The sequence below is a fragment of the Paroedura picta genome, chromosome 13 (genome assembly GCF_049243985.1).
Source record: "Paroedura picta isolate Pp20150507F chromosome 13, Ppicta_v3.0, whole genome shotgun sequence".
Lineage (NCBI taxonomy): Eukaryota > Metazoa > Chordata > Lepidosauria > Squamata > Gekkonidae > Paroedura > Paroedura picta.
In genome coordinates, this window is record NC_135381.1 from 14,603,257 (window position 1) to 14,619,576 (window position 16,320).

A 16,320-nucleotide genomic window follows, 5' to 3' on the forward strand; every position below is an offset into this window, starting at 1 on the left:
TAATTTATATGCATCCAACGTCATTCCTTTTCATTAATGGGCCTGTCAGTCTCTTTCCTACTGAATTAGACCCAGGGAAGCACATGTAGGAAACAATTAAAAATAAACCCTAGGAACTGCTGACCTCTTCCCAATACAGTTGAAGCAGTAAAGCTGCCCCCCAAAAAGGGGCTGGTGGTAGGGCAGGAGCATTTTCTGTACCTCTTACTGCCTTGGTGGTATCAATGGATTCACAGACCACACTGAAAGACATGGCTTTTAAAGTTCTGTTTAATGGCAGACTAAACAATTATGTCATTTACAATTGCAATCCAAGGGGGGGGGGATGGATTATTATAGCTCTCTCTAGAATTTGAATAACCTCTAGAAGGCATTTCCAGAGTCAACCTAAGGAATCCAATGTTGCTTCGATCCCATGTTTTTCTTTCCTACACAAAGCAATCCAACCCGAGCCACTGTATTAAATGGATTTATATACAAAATACAGGAACAGTTCCAAGGTATTCTATTCTCTGACACAATGTTCTTCTCATATACTCACTGTAATACAGTGACATCTAAAAACAAGGGATACCCTCTTCTCTGGCTTTAGGTTTGCTTTATCCTAGCTGTTTTCTGTGCCAGGAGCAAGGAGGGAGAAGAAACTTTTCACACAAGTGCATGGGGGTTCATCTCCCTTCCTTCAGAGACAGGAGAGCTTCATCCTCCCTCAGCTGCCCCATATTACTGGCACGTAAAGCAGACTGCTGTTCTTAAAGAGCTGCAAGTCTGCCCTGATTGGTTAAGCCTGCTGTCCCACAACAGCCTTTGCATATAAGGATGCTGAACATTTGTGAAGAGAGTTCAGATTCAGTTCAAATAAAGCAGATGTTGCACGAAGCAGACACTGTTTGGGCTTGAAGAAATACACTGGAGGGAGGAAGACACAAGACCGGAGAACTTCCAGGCTTCCCTCCACAAGATGAGAGGACCATCTATAAGCCCACAGCATCCATCTTTAAGGCCTGCATAAGATGAAGACGAGATGAGACAAAGTGCCTGAATTACTCGCGTCTTGCCTTCTTGTTTTTCTTCTTCTCCAATTTTGCTGCTGCATCATGAGCTTTGCGTTTCTGTGCCAGCTTGTTAGCCTGCGAGAGACAAATAAATTAGGGGATGCTTCAAAAATGACACTCCACGCATACTCCTGCTGTTAAGGCGACCCACTCTAGCCAGCCCTTCTCTGCTAGGAAGGTTCTGCACCATCTAGTTTTGCCAGTTCCTGGTTCCAGGAGTGGCTTAAGGATTTGCAGGGCTCTAGCAGAGTACAATGGTGGTAGGAGCAACCAGACTGAGGCTGGAGAGGCCCTCCACCCTCCAGTGGAAAGAGGTGTCACTCCATATGTCCTTGAAGAGGAAAAAGGGGGGAGGTGAAATATTACATCCCAGATCCATGGGGGGAAGGCACTGTGCAGGGCCCCCTGGAAGTGCAGGGCTTGTAGCACATGCCTGGTTGAGTTGGTAGTTGTAGGTCACCCAGTGCATAATTTGCTAGCATTGTTGATGAGGGATAGTTTTACGTTTCTAAATTCACAACAGGCAGAAGCCTAGGACAACCAGGAACTGTACCTCTCGGATCTTTCGCTTCTTCCCAAACATGATCTTTTGGTAGAGGTATTTCTCACGTTTCTTCATCATCATGATGGCCAAGCGTTTCTCCTCACTCTGCTGCTCTTCTGCCAGTCGCTGTTTGTCCTCTTTCAGGACTTTGCCTGCTGTCACTTTCACCGGGAGATTCTGAGGAAGAATAAGGTCATGAATTCAAAGAAGTTGAGTGGAAAAGAGCTGGCTCCATGTTGAAGAGAAGAGAAAGCCTGAAAATGTCCAGGTGGAGAAACCCATCCAAGTATCTCTTCCCAAGCATACTTTATCTTGCAATTTGTTGTGGTAGATTTAGCAGCGGTAGATAATGTGATAGGCACATTAAAGGTAGTCTGCTCAAAACTAGGTTCAACCAATGTGCAAAATAATTATTTGCTTTGAGTACATGTTGAGTTAGATTTGGTAACATATGTTCTTAATGCGCTAAGGGACATTTTAAGGAACCCACTGCTGGCCTGTACTAAAGGCCAGTTGATAAAACCTTGGAAAGGAGGAAGCGGAAGAATAGGGGTCAAGGGAAAGGAGGAGAAGTAAGCAGAAGTCAGATAAGGAAGAGGAAGTGCTCCAGAGGCGTTAGAGAAACAGAACAAAAAAGCAAACAGGGAGAATGAGCAAAGAGGAGGGGTGCCAGTGATGAGCTGCTGCAGAAGGCTCAAATTAGCATAAGTAAAGGTAAAGGTATCCCCTGTGCAAGCACCAAGTCATGTCTGACCCTTGGGGTGACACCCTCTAGTGTTTCCTTGGCAGACTCAATACAGGGTGGTTTTGCCATTCCTTTCCCCAGTCATTACTGTTTTACCCCCAGCAAGCTGGGTACTCATTTTACCGACCTCGGAAGGATGGAAGGCTGAGTCAACCTTGAGCCAGCTGCTGGGATCGAACTCCCAGCCTCATGGTCAGAACTTCAGACAGCAGGTTGGCTGTCTTACCACCCTGCGCCACAAGTTAGCACACTGTTCTGCAATAGCCAGCTGGAACCTTGAGCTGAAGCAGAATACCTTGCTCTGAGACCTCTGGGCTTCCAGTTTCTTCAGTCGTCCCTCATCTTCCTTATCAGAATCCTCTTCCACTTCGGAGCCTTCGGATGCATCTTCATCGTCTTCCTCCTCTTCCTCCTCCTCACTCTCTTCTCCTACAACAAAGAACCAAGCTGCGTGACCATTCAGGAACACCGCATTCATGCTTTACTAGCAAGAATATAATAATGCAGGACTTCACGGCACATTGCGAGGCTCAATAATGAGCGTGGAGGCACAGAATACCTGGTTTTTCGCCTCTCTGCAGGGCAAGCAGTTTCATCTTCTCTGGAGGTATGTAGTCCCCATCCTTCTCAGTAACAAATGGGGAGAGGTGGGGAGGGAGGGTCACACCAACAAAATAGTCTGCCACGGGAAGGCACAGCCTGGCATTGACTGAGTCGAAGACCCACTGGGGCTGAACGTAATACCTGGGGATGGATGGGAAATTATCCGATAAGAGCCAGACAACACACAGAGAAAAAAAAGACATTTAATTGGATGTGCTCATATAGGATGCTTCCAACAAATATGAAACTTCCCTACTCCAGGAGGAGGTGCAGATTGTGCTTGGAAGTTGGGAAATTATAAGAGCCAGACAACACAGAGGAAAAAAAGACATTTAAGTGGATGTGCTCATATAGGATGCTTCCAACAAATATGCAATTTTCTTACTCTATGAGAAGATGCAGATTGTGCTGGAAGTCAGCGACTGCTGACTAACCAATCAGTTTCTCCCATTTTTCCATGAGCCATGGTCACGCAGGAGCGTCATGGCAACCAGGGCCTTCAAGGGGATGTCCAGGATATGCTACAATTCTCTGACAAAAAGCATTCTGTTAATGTCTAATGGTCTTTCTTGAGCAGCACTCACCTGCCAATGACCTGTTTTTCGATGGTAGGCCGGTCAACTATTTGGTGAGTGATGGCTGGGTCTGTCACATCATATGTTGCACCAATGCAAACAGACCTGTCCCATGACGCCGTGCCCCCGAAACATCTGCCAAAAGAAAGAGACGGTGCCATATGTAAAGACATGCCCTTCTTCATTCAACCAGAAACAGCAGGCTTTGCTGCCAGACACATACTAGAACACAAAGGAGATGTGAGATGGAAGGAACCTGGGCCCCAATCACTTGGTCATAAAGTCTCCCACTGCTGAAGCTATGGCATGGTTGGTCATTTAGCATTTGTTTTGGACCTTACATTCTGATTCTGCTCCTTACCCTCCTGTGTGGAGGGGGGATCCCAAAGCAAACTGCTGACAGCAAGCCCTATTACTGCTAGTTGTTTGAAGGAAAGAGTCGGGACAAAACAAGGCAGACATCTGAGCCCACCCAAATGCCCTGGATTCTTTGATCTCACTACATCTGGCTATGCCCCTGAGGTCATCATGTAGCTGTTTCAAGTAATGCCTCTGACCTTTTACACTCACCAAGAACCTGAATATAGGACAAGGGGTATCACAGGACATCTTTATGGTCCCTCATATTATTCACGAGTATTTCCTGCCTGCCCATCCAAACATATTTCAGTTTTGCACTGGCTTTGCATTGTTCTTAAAAATGTTCTAAACATAAGACAATGGATATCACATCTCTACGCTCTCTTAATAGGAATTTCCTGTCTGCCTCCCAAGCATTTTCCCATGAGCAGTTAGCAAATAAAGTTTCCTGTTTACCATCACAGGCCTAGACATCTGAACATGCAGACTTAAGATTTAACAACTTCCCCAGAGTCTACAAGGGATCAAGGCTTAGCACTGTTCTCCTGGTCAAGGTCTTTGAGCCTTGAAAGTCATGCAGTGGAGCTCTGATGATACAAATCAAGGTTCTTGCAGATAGTTCCTCTCCTTCAAAGAACGTCTGCCAATTGTTCTACCACTTCCTAGAAGGAGCTTGCATCCTCTTCACCGTCGTCATGGGCTGGCGACCAGTATAACACAAGAAAAAAGGATCTTTACGTACCGAATAACAAAAGCCAGAGGCTCTCGGGGCACCTCTCTGTTGAGAAAGAAGCGCAACCCCTCAAAGAGCTTCTTCTGCTGCTCCAGGGCCTCCTGTTCCTTCTGCCGAGCCTCCTCTTGCTCTGTGGTCTCCTGAGGAAAGAGACTCTGAATCCTCCCGGCCACATTTTTGTGACAACCACGTTCCACACAACAATCAGACAGGGGTTTTGCCCCCTGAGGCCCTCCACATAACCAAATGGAGCGGTAACTCAAGCCACTCACCTACCTTCTCTCCTTGCAAGACCCTTCCCCTCACACCACCAGAAGACTACCTGTCATTGCAGGTTCAAGAAATCCACATTGTCATCCACCATCCCCACCCCCTTGGGAGTACTTACACCCTCCAAAGGGAACTCGTCCACTTTTGCCTCATCCTCTGGGTTTGGAGCGACAACTCGGGCCAGGCTGGCACTAAGAGCGGAGAGTTTCTAAACAGGAAAGACAAAGAAGCCGCAGAAGTCTCGGTCACCAGAGCATGCAAGTGAACCAGGAGCAGAGAGGTATGTGACACCAACGCCCTTGGCACTGAACAAGCGGGTAAGACATATTAAGGGGCAGAATCGGAGGTTGTACAACAACGACAGAGGTGACTTTGTCAAATTCCAGCACGTATCCCGACAGCACTGGCCTTCTCACCTCCATGTAGCTCTCAGAGTCCAAGGCGTATGGCTCCCCTTCCTCCGGCTTCAGCTCAACTGCAGCTTGGCCTTCGATCTAAAAGACAGGCAGGTGTATGGATGGGGTTCCCTCCTCAGCTTTAGTTTATTAAGAGAACACTCAAGCATGCCACTAGCACAAAGTCCTTCGTGGAGATCCCACAATGAGGCATTGCCACTAGTGTCTCCTTTCCTTTGGCATGCTACATCTTGCAAACAAGCCCAAGTTACCTGCCAAAGGAACACAGAATTCTGGCAACCTCAACAAGAACTGTCCCTCACTGGATTTCCAGGCTTCCTTAAGCTTGGATTCTTCCCACAAACACAAGGCATGGCTCTTTGGAGAGCCATCTTGGCATAGTGGTTAAGAGCTGTGCCTTCTAATCTGGCGAACGGGGTTGGATTCCCCACTCCTCCACATGCAGCCAGCTGGGTGACCTTGGGCTTGTCACAGCCCTGATAGTGTGGTCCTCTTTTCTGCAGCTTCCTCTACCATCCTTCTGTTAGTGCTAGTCATCAGGTCACCAAACCTTTAGTTGCCCGCACCCCTTACCTTAAAGCAGGTTGTGATTCTGTGCGGTTCATTGCAGTGCACTCACCTTTGGTGGGTAGTACAGGTTGAGGGACTGGTAGAGGCGAAAGTTGACAAAGCCAAGAAGAGTGGTGTAGAACTCAGTGAAAGTGGCCATCACCCTGTAATCCACATCTGTTGGGTGCTGAAACAAGAGAAGCCCAGCTGGGTAAGTGCACACATGTAAACCTTTTCTGAAAGCCTTCCAGGTCTATGTCTACAGATAGCATCCAACATTCATCTTCTCTTTCAAAGCACATATACAAGGACAGGTAACCCGAACTGCGTTAAGACAGAGGAACTCTCTTTCTCTCTGTATTTCAGATACTGAAGATGAACGAACAGAAAAATTACACCACTGAGAAATATTTGTGAGCACTGTTGGAAACTGTACTAGGTACACCCTTGGCATGATCAAATAGTGCTTATTCTTATGTGCTTACGGATTAAGAGCAACCTATCCCCACATGCAGCTCCCCTGATCAGCAGCATTTGTCCAAACAGAAGAATATAAACTCAGAACATTTAAAAATATGGCGTTTGTGCCATGCCACAGTCAGTAATTTCAGTCAATTGAGTTATTTTAAGGTATTATTTTATTATACCCCATTTTTCTCCCCAATGGAGGCCAAAAGCAGCTAACATCACTTTCCTCTGTTTTATCTGAAACCTGTGAGATAATTAGAGTCTGTGGTTGCCCAAGATTGCCTAGCAAGCTACCGTAGGAGAGTGGGGATTCGAACATGGGTCTTTGAGATCCTAGTCAGACACTTTAAACACTATACCACACAGGCTGCCTGAAAGAATATTCAGGCCTCCTGGAAAACAGAGCTCTGCAATCAGCGCTGTGTGCAGCCTGAGGCAAAAGATGAAGGTTATATACCAAGATGGGCCAGGCAAAAACTGCAGAATAAATTGGCTATTTTGCATCATTTATGCAGGCTGCCTTATTTACCAAGGTGCTTCATGGAGAACTGAATGCCACTGCCCCAGTCTAATTCAGCCCCTCTGGTGTTTTTACATTTGCACCGGAATAGCTCATAGCCACCATACATGTCTATGCAACCAGAACAGCCAGAATCTCCTCCCCCACCCAAGAGCCTTAGGGGGAGGAGATTCTCTAATCGAATGCCATATTCTTTAATCCTTTTGGAATTAATTGTAGCATACAGCTAAGCTAGCAGCCCCCGAGAAGGAAGGTGACCCTTTACCAAAAGCTTTTAGCTTTAATCCAAGCAATAGTTTTCTGCTCATATATGTTACATCAAACGGTAAATATAATAGTCAATGTGGTTTCCCAGAGACAATTTAAAGTGGAAACAGCAACCAATCAACAGTTTTCATGAAAACAAATGGGAGAGCTACAATACAAAACCGTATGCATTAAACACGGAAGACACAACATGGGAAGCCTGATAAATGTTTTCCTTTTCCCTTCTAGGACTGTTATATTTATTGTTTGATGAGATAGATGTATTGCATTATCATAAGTAAGAATAATTATAATATTGCATTTTTGAACATTTGTCTACCATCTTCTCCTTGTTCACAATCTGTAGGTTCTATTGTCAGATCCTGTCATGGAAAAGAAAACCTAGCTTACAGAGAAGTCTGCCAAAGTTAACAGCCTGTTTGTCTTTACTGGGCCTAACAGAAAAATAATAATCTATTGATTATTGGTTTCCCCAAAGCTCATGTAACCAGTCACTTGCTGGCAATTATCACTGTTTGTGGGTAACCAGGCAAATGGTTAGTTACAGGCTTAGTTTTATAGGTTAATGCTTACTAGTTGACCTGTAGTACGCTCCAAGGCATCTTATAAATATGAAAACCAGGAAATTAACTGAGCTAACTGAAGCACCTGTGTCCACTGTTTCCAGCAATGGAGCTCGGGGGAAATTGTTAGCTGCACCTTCAATTCTGAAGTTAATGATTTTTGACCAGAGAGAATCTGAGCAGGTACAGCCAGGCACCAAAGAACAAGGCATGGTACACACAGGTCACAAGGGGCATCGGGCATCCAACAAGTTCCTCCTAGCTCCATTCAAGAACCCAAGAAGGCAGAGCCAAGAGTTGCAGTTAAAACTTCAGTGCAAGTTTCTCTTCTACAAATTGTGAAGCAACACTGACAATATGTTTCAAGGATCTTCCATGGGGGAATATTTTTAGACTGAAACAGCAGAGCTCAGGCCGAGTTTAAACACAATCCTGACAATCTTGTGACTTTGCAGAGGGAACAGGATCGTATAGAACCTGAGCTGTTACCCTGGAAAACAACTACACACGCTGAACTTAAAATGACTGAGCTCTCCAGGCACCTGTACCATTGGAACCCCCTCCTTATTATGATTAGTAATGCTTTTTGCAAGGACAAACATTGAAGCGTGCCTGGAATTTTACCTCATAGCCACACGGACTTGAATGCTGCAATTTTAAATGGAACCCGTTGGCTTCACCCACTTCCCCAGCATTTTATATATGCCACTGACTTCCCTTGGCTCCATTCGGGCAGGCAATAAAAGATGGATGCGTGCCAAGACACGTCCAAGGTATCAATGAGTAACATGGCTGGAGGCTAATTGCAGTGGCTGCAACTAGACTCCAGGAAAGAAAACAGCTGGACAGTGAAACTGCTAAGTGCCTAAAGGATGGAAAGAAAGCAGCTCATTGACCAAAGGATCATTCTGTATCATAAAGCAGCCAGGATTTGGGGGGAGAGGGAGGAAGAGCAGAAGTCACCTAGACTCCTTTTAGCTCTGACAGCAAGTACTTATTCCCTTACTGGCTGCCAGACCAGAGCTGCACTGCCATGGTGAACTTTGAAACTGCTTTTATCTTATTTTTGAAATCGTTAATGATTGAAATAATAATGAGTAAACCTTGGCTGGTACAGTCAGACTTCAAGGAAAAGATATACCGAACATCCAGGACTGCAACAGCAAGAGCCCTTTATCTGAGACAGCAAGGAATAGATGAGCAGTGCTTCCAGGACTGTGACCACAAGAGACCTCTGCTTGGTAGTTGTGAGGGCATGTACTGTGCAGAGGGTTGGACTAGATGACTCTGGAGGCCCCTTCCAACTCTATAATTCTATGATTCTAAAACAAGTTAGGGGATTTGGCCATTTCCCACAATTCCACTGAGATCCAGTATGGCTGCATAAATGAGCACCATCCAAACACGTCCTGCAGGTCTCTTATACCAGAAAGAACTGAAATGCCCTCTACACACTTTTAACTCCCAGAGGTTGGACTGTACCACTTGTCCGTGCTCCACTTCCAAAGCTATTCTATGTTTTATACATATACCTCAGTGACACACCAGTGTTAGGGCAGATAGATGTTGTGACCTATTGCTTTCCTGCAAAGCGCAGTTATGGTGCAGCCCAAACGATGCACTTTCAGGCCTTCCCCACTGAAGTCCACGGGCTTCTACAATCTTCCCCTTTAGCCAGATGGTGCCTGAAAGATCTTATGCATTCCAATTCAAATGCTGAACCTTGTCTACCCCAGTGCCTCTCAGATCTAGCACTTCTGACAGAAGCTTGGCATTTAAAGCCTATATAGAGGGAATACACACGTGCGGCACAATAAACTCTAGGTGCATTTTGCAAAGTATTTCTAAAGCATTACAGAATTACCAAATTAGCATGTAACTTCCACTGCTGGTTCTTTTCCTTGTGCCAATGGCCCACCAGATACCATCAGTAAGTTCAGAAGGGTGTCACAAGGGCAGCACCATCTGCCCTGTATGTCCCTGACACAAGTATTTGGTAATCAGAGAAGTAAAAAGTGCCCTTTGATTATCATGACCTCAAGGCACTGACAACTTTGTCCTCTATGAATTTATCTAATCCTTTTAAAAAGCCACAAAGAGCTATTTAGTTGATATGAATGTCATTGCCAAGTTAAGATACTAGTGCCCTAACCGGCCCCAGAGATCCACGCAACAGTCATCTCCAGAATAGATTTCTGCAGCTCACTCTAAACAGGCCTACTCTTATCCCTGCTCTGGAAAATACAGCTGGTACAGTTTGGTGAGCCAGTTTGGTGTAGTGGTTAGGAATGTGGACTTCTAATCTGGCATGCCGGGTTCCATTCTGCGCTCCCCCACATGCAACCAGCTAGGTGACCTTGGGCTTGCCACAGCACTGAGAAAGCTTTTCTGACTGGGCAGTGATATCAGGGCTCTCTCAGCCTCACCCACCCCACAGGGTGTCTGTTGTGGGGGGAGGAATGGGAAGGCGACTGTAAGCCACTTTGAGCCTCCTTCGGGTAGGGAAAAGCGGCATATAAGAACCAACTCTTCTTCTTCTTCTTCTACAGAACGCAGCAGCCAAGGTTCTCATAAGAACACCCTGGAGGGGCTGCATTCGGCCCACGCTCCAACAGCTACACTGGCTACCTGACTTAAGGTCCTGGTAATCACTTTCAAGGCCATATGAGGTCTGGGCCCTGCGTAGTTGAGGGACTGTCTCTCTGCTTACAACCCCCCCCCCCCAGGGCTCTACGCGCCCACAAGCTGGTGATCCCTGGTCCCAAAGAGGCGCAGCTGGCCTCAACCAGAACCAGGGCTTTCTATGTCCTGGCTGCCATTTGGTATAATAAGCTCCCAGACGAGATCAGGGCCCTGCAGGAACTCAAACAGTTCTGCAGGACCTGCAAAATGGAGCTCTTTCACTAACCCTTTGGTTGAAGTCAGATGTGCAACACCAAACCAGAAACTCCCTCCCAATTTACCAGCTGTGCCCAACAGAAACAATATAGGCCTCTGCGAGGCTGCAGCAAGACTTTTTGGCCAGGGGGGAGTGTGTGTGGGAACTCAGCACCTCCCCCCCCCCCGGAGCCCCACCAGCCTTCGTCCCCAGCAGCAGGCAGGGGCATACTGGTGGCGATTGCACCAAAGTGCCCCTGGCCGGACTGGTGGGGGTGGGCACGACCGGTCCGCAGGCCAATTGTGACACGCATCTGGACAGGGCCACCCATCAGGACCTTGCTCAATTATTATAACAGCACAAGCTGTTACAGATTTGCAAGCTATAAACTTTTACTGTAAACTGCTCTGAGCCTTAAGAGAGAGCGGTATAGAAATGTAATAAATAAATACTACTTTCACATAGGACTATTTCCCTTTGCACTGATAAGTTTGATGCCTACCAAATACACTGATTGCAATTATCCAAGTTTAGAATCTCCAGCTTTAGCTATCACTATTTGTGAGCTATCTATGGCAAATGACAATCACTCCCCGGTGGCCCGGAAGAGTAGAGTTTGTAAGATGAGGAGAGGCCTAGCATTCCCATCCCTTCAGTCTGTTAATACATCACAAATGATCAATACTGGTGTGTAAATATAGCAGCGCTTGCTTTCTGGACAACTTTTCCAGATTGATTTGCAAAGCCGTTTTTAAGACTTTGGGTTGGGTCCTACATATCTGAAGGACCACCTCTTCTGATATGTGCTTGCTAGCCATTACACTTTTTATAACTGCATCCCCTTTGGATCTTTTCATATACTGTGGCAGCTGTCTTCCAAGACCCATACAGTAGCGGCCTCAAGGCCGTGACATGGGCTGTCTCTCTAGAGAGAGCTCCTGCATCCTCCCCAGTCATTTGAAACCATGCTGTATATAGCCCTTCAATGCAAGCACATGTTCCATGCTGTTTCACCTTAAATATCACTGTGGCCAGCCCATTTTCAAGAAACAGACCACAGTTTTAATTACAGAAGACTGGCAAGATACAGGACTCCTTAACTAAGTTAATTCTCCTCAGAGTGAGGATTACTGGCAGTGTTTTGACTTAGCCATGCCTTTACCACAACCCTTGTTGGCCACCTTGATTTTTAAAGAAAGAAATGGCACAGGAAAATCTTGCCCTTGCAGAAAGTGTTGATGGCTGCTACTCACATTGTGGGAAAAGGCATAAGGTGTTATCCAGGTGACAAGCTGCCCCATCACTTCAGCCTGGTAGTAAATACCTTTGATGGACAGGAACACCTAGCAAAAGAACCCAGAGAAAGATTTCAGTAAGATGGGCAAGCGAGAGGTCAACTGTATTACAAGGTCAATTGTAATAATCCTGCCATCCCAAGAAAGCATTTGTATGAATACACATGAATATCCAAGTCTGGCTTCCAGGAAGTTTCTGCCACAACAAATACATTATAAAGTGCCATAAGGTTCTCAAATTTTAAGGAAAACCAGGGTCACTAAGCAGAGTGAGGCCATGGGCAAACTACTTCTCTTGCCTTGAATACCCTAAAACAGGGGTAGTCAAACTGTGGCCCTCCAGATGTCCATGGACTACAATTTCCAGGAGCCCCTGCCAGCAAATGTCCATGGACTACAATTCCCAGGAGCCCCTGCCAGCAAATGCTGGCAGGGGCTCCTGGGAATTGTAGTCCATGGACATCTGGAGGGCCGCAGTTTGACTACCCCTGCCCTAAGACAGGGGTGGTCAATACTGTGGCTCTCCAGATGTCCATGGACTACAACTATCATGAGCCCCTGCATAATGCTGGCAGGGGCTCATGGGAATTGTAGTCCACTGACATCTGGAGAACCACAGTTCGGCCACCCCTGTCCTATGGGGTCACCATCAACTGGCTTCATTTGACATCACTTTAGCATACAGAGACTCAGAGCGCTACGAAAGAAGCATTTAGGCAAGAGATCGTATCAGTACCATCACGTCCACATTTAGTGCCAATGCGCTGCACGGACTGCAAACGCAACAGGGCAACCCTCTCCGGAACCGAGAGCATTTCAGTCTTTCCTTGCTGACCTTGCGCAGTGCTCGTGCGGCAATGATGTAGTTGAGGAACTCCACGGTGAGTCGGCGGCAGAGCTGGATCGTCTGAACGTGGCACTTTCCCGTGCGAGGAAAAGTTGCAAAGAGGAAGCACATGGAGAGGGCATCGTCCAGGTCCCGCACGGCATCAATGAAGGTGGGGTATCTGTAGCCACCCAAGGAGGTGAGAGAGACAGATTTACACAGCCTTTTCTAAGTGTCTAGAGATTTTACAATCACGCTCAGGCCACATCCACAGGAGAGCAATTTGGTTAGATGTCTAGACAAGTATGGCCTGTAAGTACTATGAATTATTCTTATTGTCAGAATCCTGGGTATTCTGTCATGTGTGGTTAACTGGTCTCTAACTGATGATTACAAATGCATGGCTTGCTGACAAGTATCACAGTTCTGGGCCCCTTCACACCTCAAGGCTGCATTCCCTAGTTAACCCTGCTTGCTTCCCACACTAACTGTACTCCTTTCAGCTACACCACTTTCTGCGCATGGTACCTTGATTGAGCTGATTGTTTTGACTCCTTTGAAATCCAAGTCATCGCCTTCTCATGAGAGGGAGGGGGGAAGGGGGATGTTCTGGCATTTTATATTTGTGAACCTCTGTTGCTGTCTTTAGTTCTGCCTTCAATTGCATTAGATGCTGCCTGCTTGATAATAAAGAAACTTTCCAAAATAGAAGTTTTCTTGTTTTCAAGTCTGGAGTCTGACACTTATGGATCCTGGAGGTATATAAATGAGTCTCTGGGCGACAGAAAACATGGCTTCTTCCTGCTCTCTTCAGTTTTCCCTCCCAACCAGATTACCTTATGCCCTGATATTATGGGAACTGGCAGAAAAATAAGACAGCATCCGGGAAAAGACTGACACAGTGAAGAGATCTTCCATTTTTCCAGCTAGCTAGTCCTCCCTCATACTGGATATATTCATAATCTTGCTTGTAGAATGCCAAGGTATTTATACATTTCATAAACATGTAAAACTGCACAATATGTGTGCTAAAAATAAAGAAGTTACTTATGTTGACCCTGGAGGCCCCTTCCAACTCTATGATCCGATGTCATTAAAACTGTAAAATAAGTTTAGGGTTGACAATCAATATAATCTATATTTTAATTCTTCCTAAAATTTCTGTTTTCCCTTAAAAAAAAAAAAAAGGATCCAACATTTCCAAAAAATTGACATATCTACCTAAGTGCTGTGTACTTCAGCTGAGAAGGAGAGATATAAATATTTTAAAAACTGTCACCCTTGCACCTTAGTATCTAGACCCCCAAAAGTTCTTCTGGTGCTTCCCATCTCTCACCTCTCCTTGATGATGTGGTCCAGCCTATAGCAGGGTTTGTTGTCTTTCAGCCGCTCCACAGAGCTCCACTCGCTCTTGCCATAGGCCTTGCGCAACTTGCGGACAAACACCTAGAGGGAGACCGAAGTTTCAGAGGAAACACATTTTACAGTTTCTTATTACACAGTTCGTATCACAGCCAGGTGCTCACTTAACATCCCACAAATGCCACTCAAGAACAAAGCGTCTGATTCACCATGGGTGGCCCAGAAAGTGAAGTAAGCACTGGAAATAGTTAATAGCACAAGGAAGATTCAGCAAACCTAATATTGAAATATAACCTGACTCCCACAGGGGTAGTCAACTTGTGGTCCTCCAGATGTTTATGGACTAGAATTCCAATGATCCCCTGCCAGCATTTGCTGGCAGGGGCTCATGGGAATTGTAGTCCATGGACATCTGGAGGACCACAAGTTGACTACCCCTGATCTATTACACTTGATCAGCCGCTGTGTCACAATACCTTATATTCCCGGAACTTGTTAACAATTGGTTCATGAAGGAGGAATTTAATGTCTTTGAGGAGGTAGAAAGTCCGGGCAGCTGTCGATCCTTTATTCACTTTCTTCTTGTGCTTGGGCTCATGAGGGTAAATCCCTTTTAGGATGCACAGGCGCCTGAAAGAAACAAATGTCAAACAAGACCTCATCAGTTTGCCCTTGCACCAAAATCCCAGGCAGCTCAAAGCTTAAACAATAAGAAGCAGCATGTTATTCATTGTTAAGCCAGCAGCTGCCAAAGGAACAAATGTACCCAGTAACACTCCCAATACCATCCATTACATTAACTATAGTTAAAAACGGGGTATAAAAAAACCCTCTTCTTTACCCGTAATGGTAGCAGGGAGTGGGTGGGTTTGAACTAGGTTTGCACGCTTCGTATATGTTATTAGTGCAAGCACTCGAAAGCTCATGCCTTGAATAAATCTTTGTTGTTTGTCTTAAAGGTACTACTGGACTATGATTTTATCATGCTACTGCAGACCAACACAGCTACTCAATGGAATCTATCTTAACACACACACTTAGGTTGTTTCCCCAAACTGGAAATGGGGGCTACACAGCAAGCTTGGTTTTCAAATACTGGGCTCACTAAAAGAGAGGGAAACAAGATTAATCTCCATGTGCCCTCACTTCCTTTCATATAAGTGATTTTAGGGGAAAGGGTACAGTGCAGAATTCACTATCCTCAACCAACGGTACATAGCTCAGCTTCTGCCAACAGAGATCAGGCATAAGCGATGCCAACTCTCTCTGCACACAAAGACACACTGCACACCTCTCCTGCGTCAGTGACACATACAAGAGTTAGCACCGAGTCTAGGGCATCTGCCTGATAAACAAGACTGACATATATTTTTCCGTACGCTTACCTGAAATCTGCAAGGCTCAGCTGCAGCTTCTTCCGGGCTTTGTTTCTGGTGATGTAGTTGGTGGCAGAGCCTCTCTCATACTTTTTTTTTGGGGGGGGAGGGGGCAAGAGATGACAGAACAAGAGGGAGACAAACATTAGGAGCTGATTACTCCTCAAACTGAAGCCAAAGTTCATTAATACTCACTATTAGATTCCCCCCCCCCCACAAAGGAAGAAGGGGAAAAGTTCTCGTCCAGAGTTTTGAGTGGAAATGGGGGAAATTCTACTTGATTATTAAAAATGCAATACCGAACTAATAACACACACGAAGAGCTTGTCCCGTTACTGAGCGAGTTACCTTTCTGCTCGCACGGGTGCTTCCCCCATGTAAGCAAACATTCCCCGCTAGGATTCACCACTACCAGTTGGAATGGTAAAACCACCCCTATAACCCATTCTCCTAACCAGGAGGGACTGCACAACAGGAGGTCCCGGTCCAAACCTCGTCTCTACAATGAAATAACTAAGTTGGTTTAGACATTTAGGCTAATCTCTCCTCGGCCACCCCCGAAATAGCCACGGCCGTATCCTGGACCTACACGACGTGGTTGTTGTAAAAATTACACGGAGCGCCTTAGCGCGTTAAAGGCCCTAGGAAATCCCCAGCCTCCCCTTACCTTCTTTTTTTCCAAGCCCCCCATTATTCCTACAGCCGGAGAGACTTCCTTCTCGCTCCCGACACCCACGTGGTGACACCAAGAAGCTCCGACCCCCGAGCACGCTCTCAGGACCCTATGGGGGCGTTTCACATTCTGCCTGATAAGGCGCCTCACATTTATCGACCTAAGTGGCACCCATACAGGCGACGGAAGAGGGAGAGAAATTTCTGCATTTCTACCACTCCTCAATGAGCCTCTTTAGGGGG

The 16,320-nt window shown here is 46.0% G+C and overlaps 1 protein-coding gene across 2 annotated transcripts; it reads right to left on the bottom strand.

Moving 5' to 3' along the window:
* Positions 1-252: 252 nt before the first annotated feature.
* On the bottom strand, positions 253-16,280 carry PES1 (pescadillo ribosomal biogenesis factor 1). 2 transcript variants are annotated; one of them, XM_077307262.1, is made up of 15 exons: positions 16,073-16,280; positions 15,415-15,494; positions 14,506-14,659; positions 14,004-14,113; positions 12,677-12,848; positions 11,800-11,889; positions 5,921-6,037; positions 5,302-5,379; positions 5,004-5,093; positions 4,625-4,755; positions 3,532-3,657; positions 2,904-3,088; positions 2,640-2,770; positions 1,609-1,776; positions 253-1,130 (listed from the first exon to the last, which is right to left on the bottom strand). In XM_077307262.1, exons 1-15 carry the CDS (start codon positions 16,094-16,096, stop codon positions 1,044-1,046), a joined length of 1,743 nt encoding a protein of 580 aa, XP_077163377.1. In that variant the 5' UTR covers positions 16,097-16,280; the 3' UTR covers positions 253-1,043. The 2 variants fall into 2 exon arrangements, with proteins under 2 accessions (XP_077163377.1, XP_077163376.1); XM_077307261.1 differs by having other exon boundaries at positions 2,640-2,773; positions 16,073-16,279.
* Positions 16,281-16,320: the final 40 nt, after the last annotated feature.